At 37.4% G+C, this 16,505-nt stretch overlaps 1 protein-coding gene and 1 long non-coding RNA gene across 3 annotated transcripts; one reads left to right on the top strand and one right to left on the bottom strand.

Moving 5' to 3' along the window:
- The first annotated feature begins 7,079 nt into the window (after positions 1-7,079).
- LOC145100345 (uncharacterized) lies at positions 7,080-8,229 on the top strand. The gene is made up of 2 exons (XR_013704982.1): positions 7,080-7,562; positions 7,897-8,229. It is a non-coding gene; the product is annotated as an uncharacterized LOC145100345 (long non-coding RNA).
- Positions 8,230-8,448: 219 nt separating this feature from the next.
- Positions 8,449-15,400, bottom strand: LOC145102509 (1-phosphatidylinositol-3-phosphate 5-kinase FAB1B-like). Of its 2 annotated transcripts, XM_079039912.1 has the most exons (11): positions 15,246-15,400; positions 15,090-15,173; positions 13,080-14,991; positions 12,855-13,008; positions 12,445-12,789; positions 11,300-12,348; positions 11,099-11,222; positions 10,834-11,010; positions 9,365-10,747; positions 9,025-9,291; positions 8,449-8,934 (listed from the first exon to the last, which is right to left on the bottom strand). In XM_079039912.1, the coding sequence occupies exons 3-11, from the start codon at positions 14,426-14,428 to the stop codon at positions 8,596-8,598; spliced, it is 5,187 nt and encodes a 1,728-aa protein (XP_078896038.1). In that variant the 5' UTR covers positions 14,429-14,991; positions 15,090-15,173; positions 15,246-15,400; the 3' UTR covers positions 8,449-8,595. The 2 variants fall into 2 exon arrangements, with proteins under 2 accessions (XP_078896038.1, XP_078896037.1); XM_079039911.1 differs by lacking the exon at positions 15,090-15,173.
- Between the last annotated feature and the right edge of the window lie 1,105 nt (positions 15,401-16,505).

Raw genomic sequence — 16,505 nt, 5'->3', positions numbered from 1 at the left:
CCCATAATTCAAACTCTGAAGTCAAAACCAAAAATCAAACATAAAAATCAAACACATAAATTTACTCAAACTTGAAATCAAAAACACAAATCAATCACTGTAAATCAAACTCGAAAATTTATTTAAACCATAAATCGCAACCCATGATTGGAGTTTTTAGGAGACCTTGTAAGGAAATCCTAGCTTTTTAAAGATTCTCTCTCTCTCTCTCTCTCTCTCTCTCTCTCTCTCTCTCTCTCCCGTTACTACAATTCCCTATGCCAAGACTAAAGTTAAAAAAAAATTACTATTTTTCTAGGGGTGGATATCCGTTTTGTACAAAACAATTAGTTCAGTCAGAGAGGAGCTAATATATTATGCTTATAGGTAGGAGAAAAGAAATAATAAACATATAAGATATAAATTTCTTTCTATGTAGTTGATTTTGTATTTATTTGTGTGGAAACTTCATTGTGTTGTGTTCTTATTAGTTGTATGGTTTGAAAATATTCGTTTGGTAGAGAATTCGTGTAACGACCCGTCTCCGGTATGTTGTTTCCATGTTATTTATTTAGGAGTTTTCAAGAGGGACTCGGCGAGTCTATAGCCCGACTCGTCGAGTAGAGACAGGATTTCGAGCACGTGTAGTTGGCGACTCGACAAGTCCATATTCGGGACTCGGCGAATCCGCCTGCCAGGAAGTAACCCTAAATCCCTGGGTTTGCTCACTATTTAAGCAATGTTATGTGCCCCAAACTCGCCTCCTTCACCCTCAGAGAGCTTGTGAGAAACCCTAAACCACCCCTTGTATGATCTAAGTGTTTTTGTGTGGATTCTTGAAGGATTGAAGAAGAAAAAGAAGAAAGGACCAAAAAGAGGAAGTGTATAGCAAAGATCCAAGGCCAAAGTCAGAGTTCATTGAGGTATGTCTCGGAATTATCCTGTTTTGTGCTTAAAACCTCCATTAGAACACCTCTAAGGCTAGTTTAATGTAATTTCCAAGCTTTATAGTTGTATGGATGCCTTGTTGGGTCGAGATATCCCTAGATCTGTTCATTTAGGAGTGTTAGAGCCCTGATCTAGTGCCTTTTCGAAGTTTCTTTGCTTGAGAACCCTAGATCTAGCCTTTATTATGCTTTTTGAGCCTCTTAATGGGTGCATATGGGCACGTAAAGATAGAACCTTTACGTGTTAATCGAGCTTAGGGAGCCCAAATCTATAAGTTTTATGCGCTGGATTCAAGCATAATCGAGTTTAGAGTAGCTGCATGCATGCGACTCGGCGAGTCGGATGAACGACTCGGCGAGTCGAGTCGCGAGTCCTTGATTTTTCCCCTTTTGAGTGATGCCGAGTGGGGACCAGTGAGTAGTAGAGTGGACTCAGTGAGTTGGAGGTCAGACTCAGTAATGGAGGGACTCGACGAGTTGTTCATACAACTCGGCGAGTCCAAGGCAATCTTCTTAGCTCAAGAACAAATCGTTGAGTTGTTCATACGACCCGACGAGTCGGATACAGATAGCCTGAGTTCTAGAATCGAAAGGAAACTCGTCGAGTGGATGCCATACTCGACGAGTAGCAGCGAGTAGGGTTGAGAAGTGAGAATAGGGACTCGGCAAGTTGGCGGCCCAACTCGGCGAGTCAGGTCAACTGTAGGTTGACTTTGACCGGGAGAGTTGACTTTGACCAGGGGTAAAAGAGTCATTTTACCCCAATACAGTGATTAGTATTTGATTGAGTGTGTTTATGGAATTGTAACCGGGGAGATACCGGAGCAGCAGCAGATAGCTTCCAGAGCCATACACTCAGCAGCCAGTTCACGAGGTGAGTTTCCTTCCAGTAGGAACGGGTCTACGGCCATAATGCCGCCCCGTTTAGTTAGCAGTAGTTCCGGACTTCAGTCCGATGCAGTAGTTAGAGTGCTTGATGTCTTTGTGATTCAAGCATGTTTTGTGTTATGTGTTCCGGACATCAGTCCGATGCAGTATATGTGTTATGTTGGCAGATACGTGTTTATGTTATGCTATGTTCAGACAGTTTCGGATTTCGGTCCGATGCAGCTAGTTCCGGACTCCGGTCCGATGCAGGGGACAAGGTCCCAGTCAGTTCCGGACTTCGGTCCGATGCAGTCAGTTCCGGACTTCGGTCCGATGCAGTGGGCAAGGCCCAGTATGTGCTTTAATTGTTATTGTGTGGTATGTGGTAGTTTGGGGGAGCTCACTAAGCTTCGTGCTTACGGTTTCAGTTTTGGTTTCAGGTACTTCCGCAAGTAAAGGGAAGAGCTCGGGATGATGGCATCGCACACACCACAGCTTCAGTTTTTGTCCTAGGAGTTGATTCAGTTTCTTAGATATGTTTTGATACAGTTGTGACACAGTTTTTCTCACAGTATTTTAGTATGGTTTTGAGATACGCAACGTATGGTTTTATTATGTGATACTTAGTTTTATGATCTTTGTTATATTAAAAACGAAATTTTCGGGTCGTATTTTTGGGATGTTTCAATTCGGATCAGAGTATTGTTTTTGTCATCATGTATAAACTATATTTTTGTCTCTAGCAAAATATGATTTTCTTTTCTTTCGGAAATCAAATTTAGATTTACTGGATGATAAATTAGACATGGAATACTATGATTCTTTTTTCAGTGTATAACAGAAATTCATATAGGTACTATAATGAATTTTAGTACCAAGACAAGTCTACAAAAGTCTAAGTACCAATGCCCTCCACCGAAGAAATTTAAGTTTAGTAACCGAAAACCAATGGTCTTAGGAATAGTAAAATTTTTATGTTCCTTTTGCCATATTTCTTTGCCCACTTTGATACTTTTAGTCCTTAAGATCAATTATCAATTATGACTTTTCCTGTCCCGGCCTGCTAAAAATATAAATTTAAAAATAAAGTCAAAATTAGCTGACAGAGTCTAAACGAAAGTTGTAGATTATAATCTCACCTACGCGTGGATATAAAGAACGTCAAAAGATGAGCCCGTATGCAAAAGATATGAATTTTTGAAGTTTTAAATATAAAATTTGAAGCTTATCCGAAGCCGTACGCCCATCGTACGAGTTTATGCACCGCGTACTCGGACTATGTCAGAAGTTGGCTACGTCGACCTCTTTCTTAGGACGTAGGCACGTATCTCACCCCATCGACACGTCCGAGGCCCGGATAACAAACTAATGCCACGTCTTGTACGCCCAATGTATCGAAGTTACGCCCAACGTAGAACCTCGCAAGGCAGTACACCCTGCGTACATGAAGATTACGCCCAGCGTAATGTGAGGCATCAACCTCCTATAAATAGCAAGCGAAGCCCTCTGGAAATGGTTGTTAATTCTCATACTCTTTCACTCTCAATACCCTCTCTAGCTACTCTAAACCACCCTGAAGCCTAGGGAACATCCCTAACACCCGAAGCGAGTCCCGAAGCCCCGGAGTCCCCTAGAAAATAATTTTTTCGAGTCGAAACTCTGCCTGCGCAAATCCCGATTTTTTAGAAAACATCCCGGTTTCATCGAAAAAGATTGTTTTAAGGGACGAAGTGCTGTCCAATCACCGTCTTATCAGGTGAGTGTATAGTCACTTTCATCTTACAAGTAGATATGAAGTATTTTATATAAAATACATGCTATATGAATATATATTGTTTGTTTATTTGAGATGGATGTTGAATGAATGATTTATACAGGTTTTAAATGATTTAAACTGTATATGTATTTTATATATCTACAAAAATGTTGGGTAAAACATGGATAGATGAAATAGTTGGTATGTGATGAAAGATGAGTTGGATAAATGAGATGATCGGTGATATAGATCATGAGATGAGTGTGAGGGGTGAAATATGAGAGAAGCCCTTACCCAAACGTTGTCCCCCGTCATTCAGCAGAGTATGGATGACAACCATGGACTATTCTAGACGGTCCGTGGAACACTAGCAGGCTCGCAACCTGTAGGTGTTGTGAACTATATGTTCATCAGATGTACTCTAAAAACTCATTGACATGTATTGCAGGTGGATTCCCGTGAATAATATTGTTGATAAATGAGAGCTATGGACTTAGCACATGTTGTATAAACCCTGGCAGCTATGGACTTAGTGTCTGTTGTATAAACCTTGATAGCTATGGACTTAGTGCATATTGTATAAACCCTGGCAGCTATGGATTTAGTGCCTATTGTATAAACCCTGGCGACGATGTACTTCGTGCATATTCCTTAGGAATGAGTGATAGATGATTCTTAGGGTAAACCCTTAAGAAATAATCAAGACAATGAGGATGGGTAATTGGGTTAATTGTTTGACGTTAAAACACAATAACTTTATTATTGTGGGTTGAAAACCCTATGTACTCACCAGGTTTCCCAACCTGACCCACTCAAGTTATTTTTAATACAAGGTGTCGATACGACGCTACGTTACACTGAGAGATTAAAGGAGATGTAAAATCACTAATGTAAGGTGCTGTTTGTTTTTTCGAAGCGAAAATTCATGAAGTCTGCGGACCACCTCTGCAATCCTCTGTAGCAGAAGAGGTGGAACAAACGGCTGCAGCCTATAATAAGAAGCATGTTTGTTTTTTAACATCTGCAGACTGCTGCAATAAACTGAAATTTAAATAAACTAATTTTATAAACTGAAAATAGTTCTCAACACCGAAATTTAATAATTCTAGTTTTAAAACATTGAAATAATAATAAAAAGAACATGTAAAAAACAAAAATATAAAACTTTTTTTTTAAAAAAAACTTAAAAAAATATAAAAGAAGCTAATAGTTTTATTCTAGAAAAGAACTAATTTTAAAAAACATTAAAAAAGAAAATAATAAAAAAATTAAGAAAGTATTGCAAACATTGTCTACAAAGTTCGTAAAAAATTACACACGTTAAAAAAGATGCATCTGAAATTGAAAATATTATTAATAAAACGGTAAAAAAAATTAAAAAAATTATGTTAAAAAAAATCGTGGAAATTATAAAAATAAATTGTGTCACATCCGTAAATAAAAATTTAAGAAAATCAAAGTTTTAAAAAAAAATTAAAAAAAAAGTTATACAAAAATTCTTAAAAAAACACTTAGAAAAAATGAAAGCTGAAGAGGTTAGAAGAGGCAAGTCAAGTGCTGCGCCACGCAGCACACGCGCAAATGTTTTGTAGTCTGAAGTCTTCCAAAAAACAAAGTGTTGCGCGTATGCTGCGCCGCGCAGCAATAAGTGGTTTGAAGAGGTTTTTATAGAAAAACAAACAACACCTAAATGAATGTAAGTTCTGTTTATGCTTATGTTTTTATATTGACGATGATATCCCAAAGTTTTAAAATGAATAAAATAAATTCCCTCGGAAATGATTTGATAATATATTTATCATGTTTTTTGGGAACAAATTCCACAACGTATTTCTTTAAAAGATACTCTGATTTTTAAAATCAAGCATAAACAAATCGGTCTTTTCTGAGGATGTCACAGTTTATATAATCATACCATTTTTGCTCGACATGTTACAAAAGAGTTAAAAGTTTTATTGTAATCAAACATGAATCCATATGTATATTTATATTTTGTAAAAATATAAATGTAACGGTTTGTATTTTATCACAATTTTTCTCGTGTTTTACTTGTATCCCCCCCCCCCCCTCCGAAAAACATATAAAAATCGTGAAAACTGTAGGGATATGAACTCAGCTCGGATGTGTTCTTGGCTGGCTTACGAAATGATAGGAATGTTCTATAGGTTAGAACACGCGAAACTAGTCGTATCCTAATTTGTTTTAAACACATAATAACGTGTAAATTAGATAAACTAATATGTAAGTGTTATAATAATACTAGATTATAAAAGGAAATTACAATATATTCTAAGAATTAACTTGAAGGATAATTGTTTCTGGGAAAATAATGAAGATGTTCTTGGGAAGCTTTTGAAGATATGAAGGTGTTCTTGGCAAATATATGAAGATTGTTTTATGCACTTTGAGAGGATTTGGGGTGAATTTGGGACGTAAATGAGGGAATTAGGGAGAGTTTTCGGTTATACATTATATATATATATATATATATATATATATATATATATATATATATATATATATATATATATATATATATATATATATATATATATATATGTGGGATAAAATTTGATATGACACAACCATTGGGATGTGTAATTTATCTATTTAGAATGTGTGCCAAAAGATAAGGTAGGTGTTCTCGGCTTATCTTCCAACCAAGAACCTTGATTTCGGTCAAAGGTCCAACCGAGAACCTAGGGTCTTCGGTCTATAGGGGATTTTGGTCATGAGAGTTCTCGGTCTAGGTGGGTCCTCGGCTAAGAAGTGTTCTTGGTTCTTAGTGGTTCTCGGTCCAACATGGTTCTCGACCTAAGGATGAGATTTCGGTCCAAGTGATTTATGATTCCAAAAATCAAAAACCTTAAAAGAGATATTCATTTTCCTTACTTAATTTAAACTATTTAATTATGTGACTTATATTTGACTCGTTTGACTTGATTGACTTTGGTTTAACTTGTTTGACTTTTATTGACCCGAAATAATCGGTTGTTACACAGCTTGACAGGATACTAGTTTCTGTTCATCGAACCCTAAAGATTTTTCATATTTTGAAAACTTTTGAGAAGATGGCTTAAAAGCTTCCGCTAGGAAGTAAAGAACCAAATTGATGATTGCAGAAGTTCATAATCTTGAGCACATGCCTTAGCAAACGAAAACTTTACAACAACTCGAAACAACAAAAAAGATATGGAGTCTCGCTCGTCAAACAATGGAGATCAATGGTGAATTTAAGAAATCAAACGTATATATTGAGGAATTGAGGGCTAATTTTGTGATAAAGAGACATAACTGCAAAGTGTTATTTAAGAAAACAAATATCTGAATAAAAATAATATCGAATTTGTGAAAACTCAATTAGAGGCGAAGAAGATGAGTAAATGTGAAATAGAGGAAGAGTTGGGGTAAAAAATGGTTAATATAAAATCTATTTCTTTATAGTTTAAAACTCTTGAAAAACCAATATAGCCCAGGGTACAGTGATGTGGCTTATTCTTGCCACATAGGTTGAACTGTTTCTTGTCGGCATGTTTACCTATAGATACGGCAAAAAGATGGAATATTGGCCTAATTAAAAGGTCACTCACAAGTTTAGTGACCTATAATACAATAAAAAATTATGAAGGACTAAATAAAACCAAAGCAAATAGTTGGTAGGGTATAACTGACATTAACCCTTCAATATCAATTTGCTATTTCTGTCAAATCAAAGCAAGCGTCGATCGATTTCTGTCAAAATACACGTCGTCGTGGCGATTTCGATTTCGAATGAGAAGCAATAAGCTTTTCTATTTCTATGTGCCACAAATCATTGCTCACAGTCGCCGATGACTTGATCGGACCTCCTTACCGGAACGGAAAATCTCTCTCATCTCTCGCTCTAGCTCTCAAACTGTTTTACGCGTGTATTTCCAGAGATTTCTTAGGGCACGGAATCCAAAGGAGATGCATCTTCTTCGCCTGTTAATCGGACGCTAAAAGGCAAGAACAAGATGCATAAACAAAACGAGGTAAGAATCAGATCAATGCCGGTTTTCTATTTCTGTTTCTTCATCATCCTTTTCAATCATTCTTCTTGTTAAGCATATATATAAAAGTAATCGTACTTTTTGTTTTCCTTGGATACTATGGTATCAATCTTATCGGGGACTAGTAATGCCATTTCAAAGAAGGTAAAGTCACATAACAAGGAGATCATTATCTCACCAACTCTTAGTGGCATAATTGAACTAGATTCGGAGGACTCTGATTCCTATAATGGCAAAGATTACATAGATTTGTCTTCTGAAGACCATGATTCCGAATATGCGTACCTAACTTTCCAATCTCATTTTGATAACATAGATTTTCCTACCGGAATGGAATCCTCCAATCCATGGTTTCTGGATTATGTCAAGATGACTTCCTCAGCTGGATTCACACACCCTGTACATGCAATGCTTTCCCCATCAAAGGTAGATCTTGGATACGAAAGGGGTAAAAACGTCTTTTGAGACTGCTTAAGTCACAAAAAGAACATCTGGTTATTATATTGTATTCGTTTCTCATCATATTCGATTTCAGACGTTACATATTTTGTACCATTTATTTCTATGTCATGTTGAGTAAGTTCTAACTTATATCATATATGTGTCTGTGTTTACGTGTATGTGAAATAAAAGGCCTCACTTTACTCAAGTTCTTGTGTGTTATCTTTTTGGCACTTTCTTTTTCTTTGTAAAGCATAAAACCATACCAATAAAGAAGACTTATGTGGGGCTAAATTATATACATATTAACCGTCGCATTCGTAGGTCGTGTGACTGTTTGTTTCTATTTTTATATATGATTTTGATAATGACTCACCCAAAACGGAAAGAGAAAAAGAAATTAAAGATATTATTATAATGATCATCATTAATACGTGAATACAAACAATAATATGACAGTAATTTACAAAACGAAAAAAAACTATATTTGGAATGTTAAATAATAAAACAATATGTAACACCCCCAAATAATGAATTTCAAAAAGTATAATTTAAAAGGGGTAAAAGGTGAAAATTAATCTCCAGCTTGGGTTTGGGTGTTGTTTTCTTCGGATAGAGGTAGAGACAGATCAGTTTGGGATATTGAGCGTATAACAGTAGGAGGAGACCATTGATCAGGGACCATCAGAAAGTAAGTTGTCATTGCTTTCCTAAATCTTTTCTTGTATTGTTTCGGTGAAATTACGGTTGGGGAGGCGTTCTTGGGCCCACCCAAGATTCCGGAAGCTTTCACCCACGTTTCTAGATGTTTATCCCATGTATACTGTCTCATGAAGTCGATAATCCCAAGAACAAGTTCATGTTTTTCTTCATCAACCCCAACCAACAAAGAATAATCCATAACATCAACAGACTGTAGTGATAATCATAGATTCAAAAACCCATATAAAGAATTTGAACAATTAACAAAAAGTTTGTAAAAAATATACAAGGGAAAACTTACAGCAAGAAAAGCTGTATCGTTCCAGACAGCTCTTTCAAGCAATCTTTTTGCTTTGTTTCCAACAAATATAGGAGAAGTTGGCATTGCTTCAATTAAATTTTGATCAAGTAAAACTTTATTGCTTCCATTACAATCCGGATTATAACGTGATCTTGATGATCCTTTTAAATCATAAAGTCGTGTTAAATTCCTTCCATATAAAAGATTCTCCATAATCAACACGTCCATTTTCGTTTCTCTCCCTCCTTTCATATGCTTAGTCACCACCTTCACATAATAAATCAACATTACAAAACACAGTATATACAAAGAGACATATAAAGTAGGTTGCTATAATTACCTGATAAATGCCTAAAATCTTTGCAAGGCATGTAGGACTTCCGGTGCCAATTGATTCGGATAAATACTTGAAGTAAGCAGGAGCGAATTTTATGAAGGATTCGAGTTCTGTCTTTGTAACTTGTTTGATAATGAATCGATCATCTAATGTTTTTGCAAAAAACACATTGCTTTTACCACCCTGTGCACCCCACTTTTTACACCTGCTTAAAGACCGTATATAATCCATCTCAGAAGGGCAACAAATCCGCCTCAGAGCTTCAAACCTTTTCGCATAATAAGTAGTCACTGCATATTTCACTTTCCCAAGAGGACTGTCATCTGTGAACTCAACTCTGGTATGCAAAGACTTTGTATGTGATAAAGGATCCGAAGACATTAGGGAAGCACGAGACCCAGACATGGATATGGAGAGAATCCCATCATCTCCTAAACTCCTGAAAGATTCCAATGCCATTCCATCGAAATTGCTAAAGGATTGGAATGCAGATGAGTCAGCAGATTGTGAATAGATGGAATCGTCATCAGACACCTGCGCGATATAATCAGGGGAAATCAATGCGTATGATATGATGCTTGTGGGTTCGTCATCATACACAGGGACAACAGTGTCATTTACGCCCACGGCTAAAAGCAAGCGGGCCCCACCTTGGAGTTCTGATTCGCGAAAAGACGAGATGTAAACGGGATTATAACCGTTGAGGGTGTCGAGTTTTTCGGAAGTGGTTGTGAAGTTTTTGTTTAAAGAGCGATAGAAGTTCAAAAACGGCATACCCAACCAACTCGTGGAATCTTCCATAATTTCAGAGCCTTTGTTTGAGAAAACAGGAGATACAAGTGACGTTTTTGTCCCACAACTTTGTTCTTCTACACCTTTCTCGAGTAGTGAAGATTCTGTTAAGTCTGATTCGGATAACACAGAAGTTGTATCCTTTTGAAGGTTACCTGTCCAGGCAGCTTCTAGAGTGTCTGATAAACTTGCCATAACAGGAAATTGTCCTTCTGAAATTGCTCTACGCACACCTGGATTTGAAGATATTGATGGTTCAGAAAATAGACTTGGCTCGTTTTCTTCTGTTGGACTTTGATTCATACTTTGATTTATATCCACTTCAACATTTTCATGGTTTTGAATGTCCCCAAAATCCGAAACATCACATGAATCCACAACTTTATTGTTGTTATTAATATCGACGTGTTCGGATTCAAAATCATTGAGGTTGGATCGGGGGCTATTGGTGTCAACATTTGATGCATATACCAGGCGGTGGTCCCACATGTAAGATTGAAACAGAAGCTGTCTACGCAGTCTGTTGATTTCAAGAATATCAATTATCGGCTGTCCCTTTTTCACCTCGTGATGTAAAATCTTTTTCAGCGACTCCTGTGACAATATCATAGTCCGTAGATTTGATTATAAAATAAATAAAATTTTGTCAAAAAGAATAGAAAAATAGCTCATCAACTCACCTCAAACTCTGTTTTTTCCTTTCGTAACATAACTTCCAAATCTGCAATTTGTCGTCTTAATTTTGGGATTCTTGTCACACCATTAACCGACCCTGTCCCATGCCCGTTTTTCTTTTCTGCCATTCGACTCAGGGAGTTGAGAATTTCTGAAAATAGTAGCTCCGACCGGTACACAACCTGTTTGTAAATTCCACTTAGAAAGACATATTTACCCTCATGGAATCAGAGCTCAATCACTCGTGTAGTATAACAACAACAATCAAACCTCATCCACTTCATGTTGAATCCACTCCTGATTCTCGTATTTGAAATCAAGTTTATGAGGAGGAAGGAAAACATAATGGACATCAATTGAAGCATAACGAAAGCAAGCAACCATTTTCCCAAATCTGCATATAATATAAGTAAGGATGAAACTAACAAATTACAATATAGAATATAGTGAAAATTTATTTTTTTAAAGTACCCATAAAAGCGTAGACAATCACGATGTAGAGAATGACCACAGCTTGCAACCCTACTAGCAGCAGCATGGTTTGAGAAACTAAGCTCCAAGAATTTCCCGAACGATAAACCCCAAGCAGCATCTGACATCACTATTCTACGAGTTGCGGGTGGGAAACCGCTAGTCCGAGGGCATCTCAAACACCTGTGCCACATCCAAATCTTACCATCCTTTTCTCCGGGCAGTAAAAATTCGGGCAACTTCTTCACAGATATGGTTAGGGTTCCTTGTCTATGTGTATAACATTGTACATGTGCTTCTGCAGGCATCTCGCATGAACGACAGCTGTAACCTTGGTCAAACAAGTCATCTCTGAGAAAGCGCCCTAGTGGTTTATCAAAGTTCCCGTAGTATTTGATGCGAAATAAGTGGGACCTCTCACAAACTGTCCCCTTCCAGACACATCTGGATGACAAGGAAACCAAAATGCTTTGGTGATCAGAAGGTGAAGGAGGGAACTCTTCCTTTGAAGTAGTGGAATCCTCTTTTCCATTCTTTACATCCAATTGCAGAGATGATGCATCTGAAGCAGCATGGGATAAACTACCCTCACCTTGTGCCTGTGGAGGCTCAAAACAGTCTCCAGCAAGATGTGTATTTATTTGCCCGAGTGCCCTAGAAGCAGTAGGGTCCACCACCCCTTCCAAGGGGAACTGTTTTGCTTCTGATTTTTGGTTGATGATGGTAGAGAACATTTCTGACATGGAGACACTGTTCACTTGTTGTGGCTCAGGGTAGGAGTGATTTATATTTACATTTACATTCACCTGAGGTTTCTCACTCATAGGGGTGGTGAAACCAGGGATTGTGGAAATTGACCTGTCGATACATGATGCTTTGTCAGGAAGTGCTACGGTTAGGGTAGTATTCAAGGGCAGTTCGGGCAGTGAGGCGCCTTCATCGGCAAGAAAAGAAGTCTCTAAAGCCAAATGGTAAGCAGCAAAAACTCCATATTGAACAACATGCTTCACTTTCTTTAACTCATCGCCATTCGCCCCTCTCAGTAATATCTGAGAATTGCAACATAAGCAACATAATATTTAAAAAGCTAATCTTTTTTTTAATCTTTTTAAGTTTTAATGGGAATGTGAATGGGAATGACTTACAGTACATCCAAACGGTTTTGGACAACCTTCAAAGTACATGAGTGTCTTGACTAGCTTCTTTCCACCCTGACCAGCACTTCCATGTTCTTCCAGGAATCTTTCAACATGAAACATATCTGCACATCCCAGCTTCTGAGATGAAAGATGATCGATTGATGGAACTATTTGAGCACCTGTACATCGGGCTATTCGTTCAAGAAGTGGTCTTTTGATGTTTAAAACAAGAGATATGTTTTTTGCAAGAAGATAATCTTGTGCGTATCGCGATACTGATTTCTCCACCAATAGTACATCAGGCTGGTGAGCATCTATCTTTGCCACAGCCATCTTTAAATGATCCATTTCCTAAAGAAAATACCAATTCATAAAATGTTTCATTCCATGTACAATAAGCATGGATTTACTGTTACCTGTTGTAACAAAGTATCGAAACTTGACAGGTGGTTAGAAACACGTTGATATTCAAGAGCCCCTCCAAGAATCAAGAAACGAGGCCTCTCAATTCTTGATGCCATCCGTCTATGAGCCACATTTTTCTTACAAACAACCCCTTTAATCACGATGCTGGAAAAAGAAAATTGAATATTAAAGTAAGAACAAAAAATGAAAACTTTATATACCACAAAAGTTATTACCTGTCAGTGCGACGCCCTGAAGCCAAACATTTAATCTTCACATAACCTCCAGGGTCCATCCCTCCACCTTTACTTGTGTCTGGTTTTAACAAAGATGCAGCTTCCCAAGACAACGATGTTATAATCTCTAACCAACTATCTTTCTCGTCTTCCTCCCTTGCAAGAAGGTTTTCAACCTGCAACAACTGAGATACTAAAGCCCTGAAGTGTCCATCAACTACATTCTTCATGGCTTTCTTGTGCTCTTCATTTGACTTCTCCCTATTACGACACTCCCCGCTTCCTAAATTGCTTGAACTCCCCCACTCTCCAGCAGTAGCATCTCCATCATCATCATCATCATCAAATAAAAGAGATTCCCTCTCATCTTCTTCATCTTCGGGTTCAGGAGGTAGCCATAGGACTCCATTGTTCTCAAAATCTACAGGTTCGGGGACGTCTTGTGCAACATATAAAGAAGATGAAGAAGCTTCACAATCGCCACTAACATTACGTGTATGTGTATGCGTATGTGTATCCTCTTTTTTCTCAAGCTGGACTGCCTCAGAGACAGTGTGATCAAAAGCAGTTTGTAAGGAACAACTGCTAACACTGGTTACATCATGAGGTTCTGCATCAGGGTTCACTTTATGAGATTCATAGTCGTTATCCATATCATCCATTTGTAGTTCATCATAATAGCCATTATCCATCTGCAAAACATGTCCTCCACTAGTAGCTAGCTGATAAGCAAATTCTTCATCAAAGTCATCACCACTAGGAGACCGAGTTCCCGCATCAAGAAATAGTTCATTGCTCCTTGCTGCTAGTTCATTTTGCTCATCTAGATTTGATTCCATTATAACGGATTGGTGTGAAGTAACTCCAGTAGAGTAATGGTTATAAGAGCAGACTGATTGTGGCACAGATGTAAAATCAATGCTGCTACTTTCGACCGTGCCACTAGATTTGGTGCTAATGAGACTGACAGCTGATGGTGAGGTGCTAAGATCAAGACTAGAATCCTGGATTCCATGATCAACGGAACCAGCTAACCCACCTTGCTGCCATTGCTTGAAGCAATAATTACAAGCCCTGATCTTTTCTGATTCTTCCCTGATTATGTTTTGAGTACTGGGTCTAGTAGGGATCCAATTATGAGTGCACTTGGCACAGAAAACTCGACCACAAAGTCTGCAATGGTGTCTTCGGTTGAATAAGGTAAACTGGGTATCACACTCGTAGCATACCCTGCAACTCTGATCGGGCATCCAAAAATCCCTCGACACATTAGCAGGCTCAGACCTCCGAGGGATCCACGATCTGAGGTTACCTATCAGATTAGTTAATGATCTCTCTGATGCATCCATGGGTAAACAATTTTCTCATCCCTCTCATGATGGAATTCTCATCTGTTTCTCGTCATAACCACATTCAACTTTATACAACAGTGAGAAAACAACAAAACACTATCAGAAATCCCAAACAACTTGAATCCGTAATCCAGTTATACCAGAACTACGAAAAGAGAAAGACTAAATGGCATACACAACTATACTTTTGTTGTTGTTGATGTAGAATGCTACTAGTATTCCTCAATTCTTCAACTAATTCCAAGTAAACTCGTATCAAACCTATGCAGATCGTGATTTCTAACAGCCACCATTATGGGACTCCAATCAAAATCAATCCAAGTTGTATAAATGAAACCCTAACTGTGATGCAGGATTAACGAATACGGGACCGATGATGGCCGCAAATTCAAAAGTTGAATATCGCCCAAAAATAACCTAACTATTTAAAAAAGGCGAGATATGAATTTAAATTTACTCGATAACGCCAACCAGAATACGTCTGTCGTCAACCTTGAACGCGGAATCGATTAAAACCAATCATGAAACCTCCGTTAGGCGCAATTAATTGAATCAGAATCCTACAAAAGATACAAAATATCTATGAGACATCCGAGAAGAAGACATTAATAAAGAAAAGGAAACAAACAAATCACGTCCATGGAGAATGGACACGGACCTTTGTTTGATTAAAAAATTAACTAATTAAATTATTATGAAAGAGAGAGGGATAGGGAAGGAGCCTCGTCATCTGTGATGCAAGCTGTGTAACCATAAGTAACAATCAATAATCCCAAAGACACACAAAAGGAAATACTAAAAATAGAAGACGCACATATTGGTGACATGAAGTCATGGAAACCATGAACATCATACATTAGGTTAGGTTAAGGTAGAGAAGGAGATGATTTGCAATTGAATTTCTTCTGGTTCCCAATTTCTGAACCGATATTCCTCCATCCACAAAGTGTGAGGGTCCGTAGAAGTAGGCATTTGTTTGTGATTTTATTATCTCCATATTATTAAAGAATTATGAATGCTATTACTACCGTTATAATTTCATTTTAATCCCTTCCTTTTTCATACGACTAACATGCGGCCGAAAGTGAAAGGGTTAATAACGTTAAAAGATAATATTCAAAAAATGTCATTAATATCAAAGTATTTTCTAATCCAGCGGTATCCAGTGTTACCTTCCCTCTTTTAGGTTGAGGGTTCAAGTTTCGTAATAGACATAGGTGGAATTAATGAATAATTTAGGAGTCGATTAGATTATTTGCCTTTTCAAAAAGATGTTATTAATAAATTATTTATTTTGGATAATTTGATTGCTAATATTGTTTTTTTTTACTAAATAGGTCATTAAAATTATAATAAACATGTTAAATAGGAAATCGACCCTAAGATATTCCTCTTTGTAAGTTACAAACGCTATATTTGGCACTGTTGACATGGAAATAATAGGTCACGTCTGTGACACATGAGCGAACCCTTATTAATTAACACCCTCATTCGATACATAAGTTTCATTGTAGTCCTATTTTTTGTTCCACCCGAAAACCTTAAGTAGTTAGAAATCGAGAATAATGTATTCATCATCTTCACATCAATCAACTCTAGAACTTGCAAGGAATGAAGAAGATGTCAAAATATGTGATTGTGAGTCCATCATGTCGGAAAGGACATTGTGGGTGTTCTTTAACCTTTCACATCGATTTTAGAATTTTTCAAACTCAGGGGTGAGCTCTGATCTTTGTTCTGGTCACTATAAATTCATGGTTTCATCATAAGATGGTTGGTTGGTGTGTGTGTGTGTGTGGGGGGGGGGGGTTGCAAAAACCCTAAATTTTGTGTTGGTTTGTGCATTTTTGTTTCTTATTAGATTCGAAAAAAGAAATGTGACTACTTTTAATGGAAAGATGACTGGCTAGAGGACGAATACTATATGGAAAAGTTGTTCACTATGAAGTTGTAACTCAACAAGAATGAGGAATTGTTTGTTAAGGCCAACAGTAACAATATAATACTGGGATTGGAAAGTTTGTTGGCACAGAAGAAGTTGAACATCGTTTGAAAGTTGTAGGTTTGAAGAGGG

The sequence above is a fragment of the Lactuca serriola genome, chromosome 4 (assembly GCF_051521515.1).
Source record: "Lactuca serriola cultivar US96UC23 chromosome 4, Lser_US96UC23_V15, whole genome shotgun sequence".
Lineage (NCBI taxonomy): Eukaryota > Viridiplantae > Streptophyta > Magnoliopsida > Asterales > Asteraceae > Lactuca > Lactuca serriola.
This window is presented reverse-complemented; position numbering and strand designations above follow the sequence as displayed.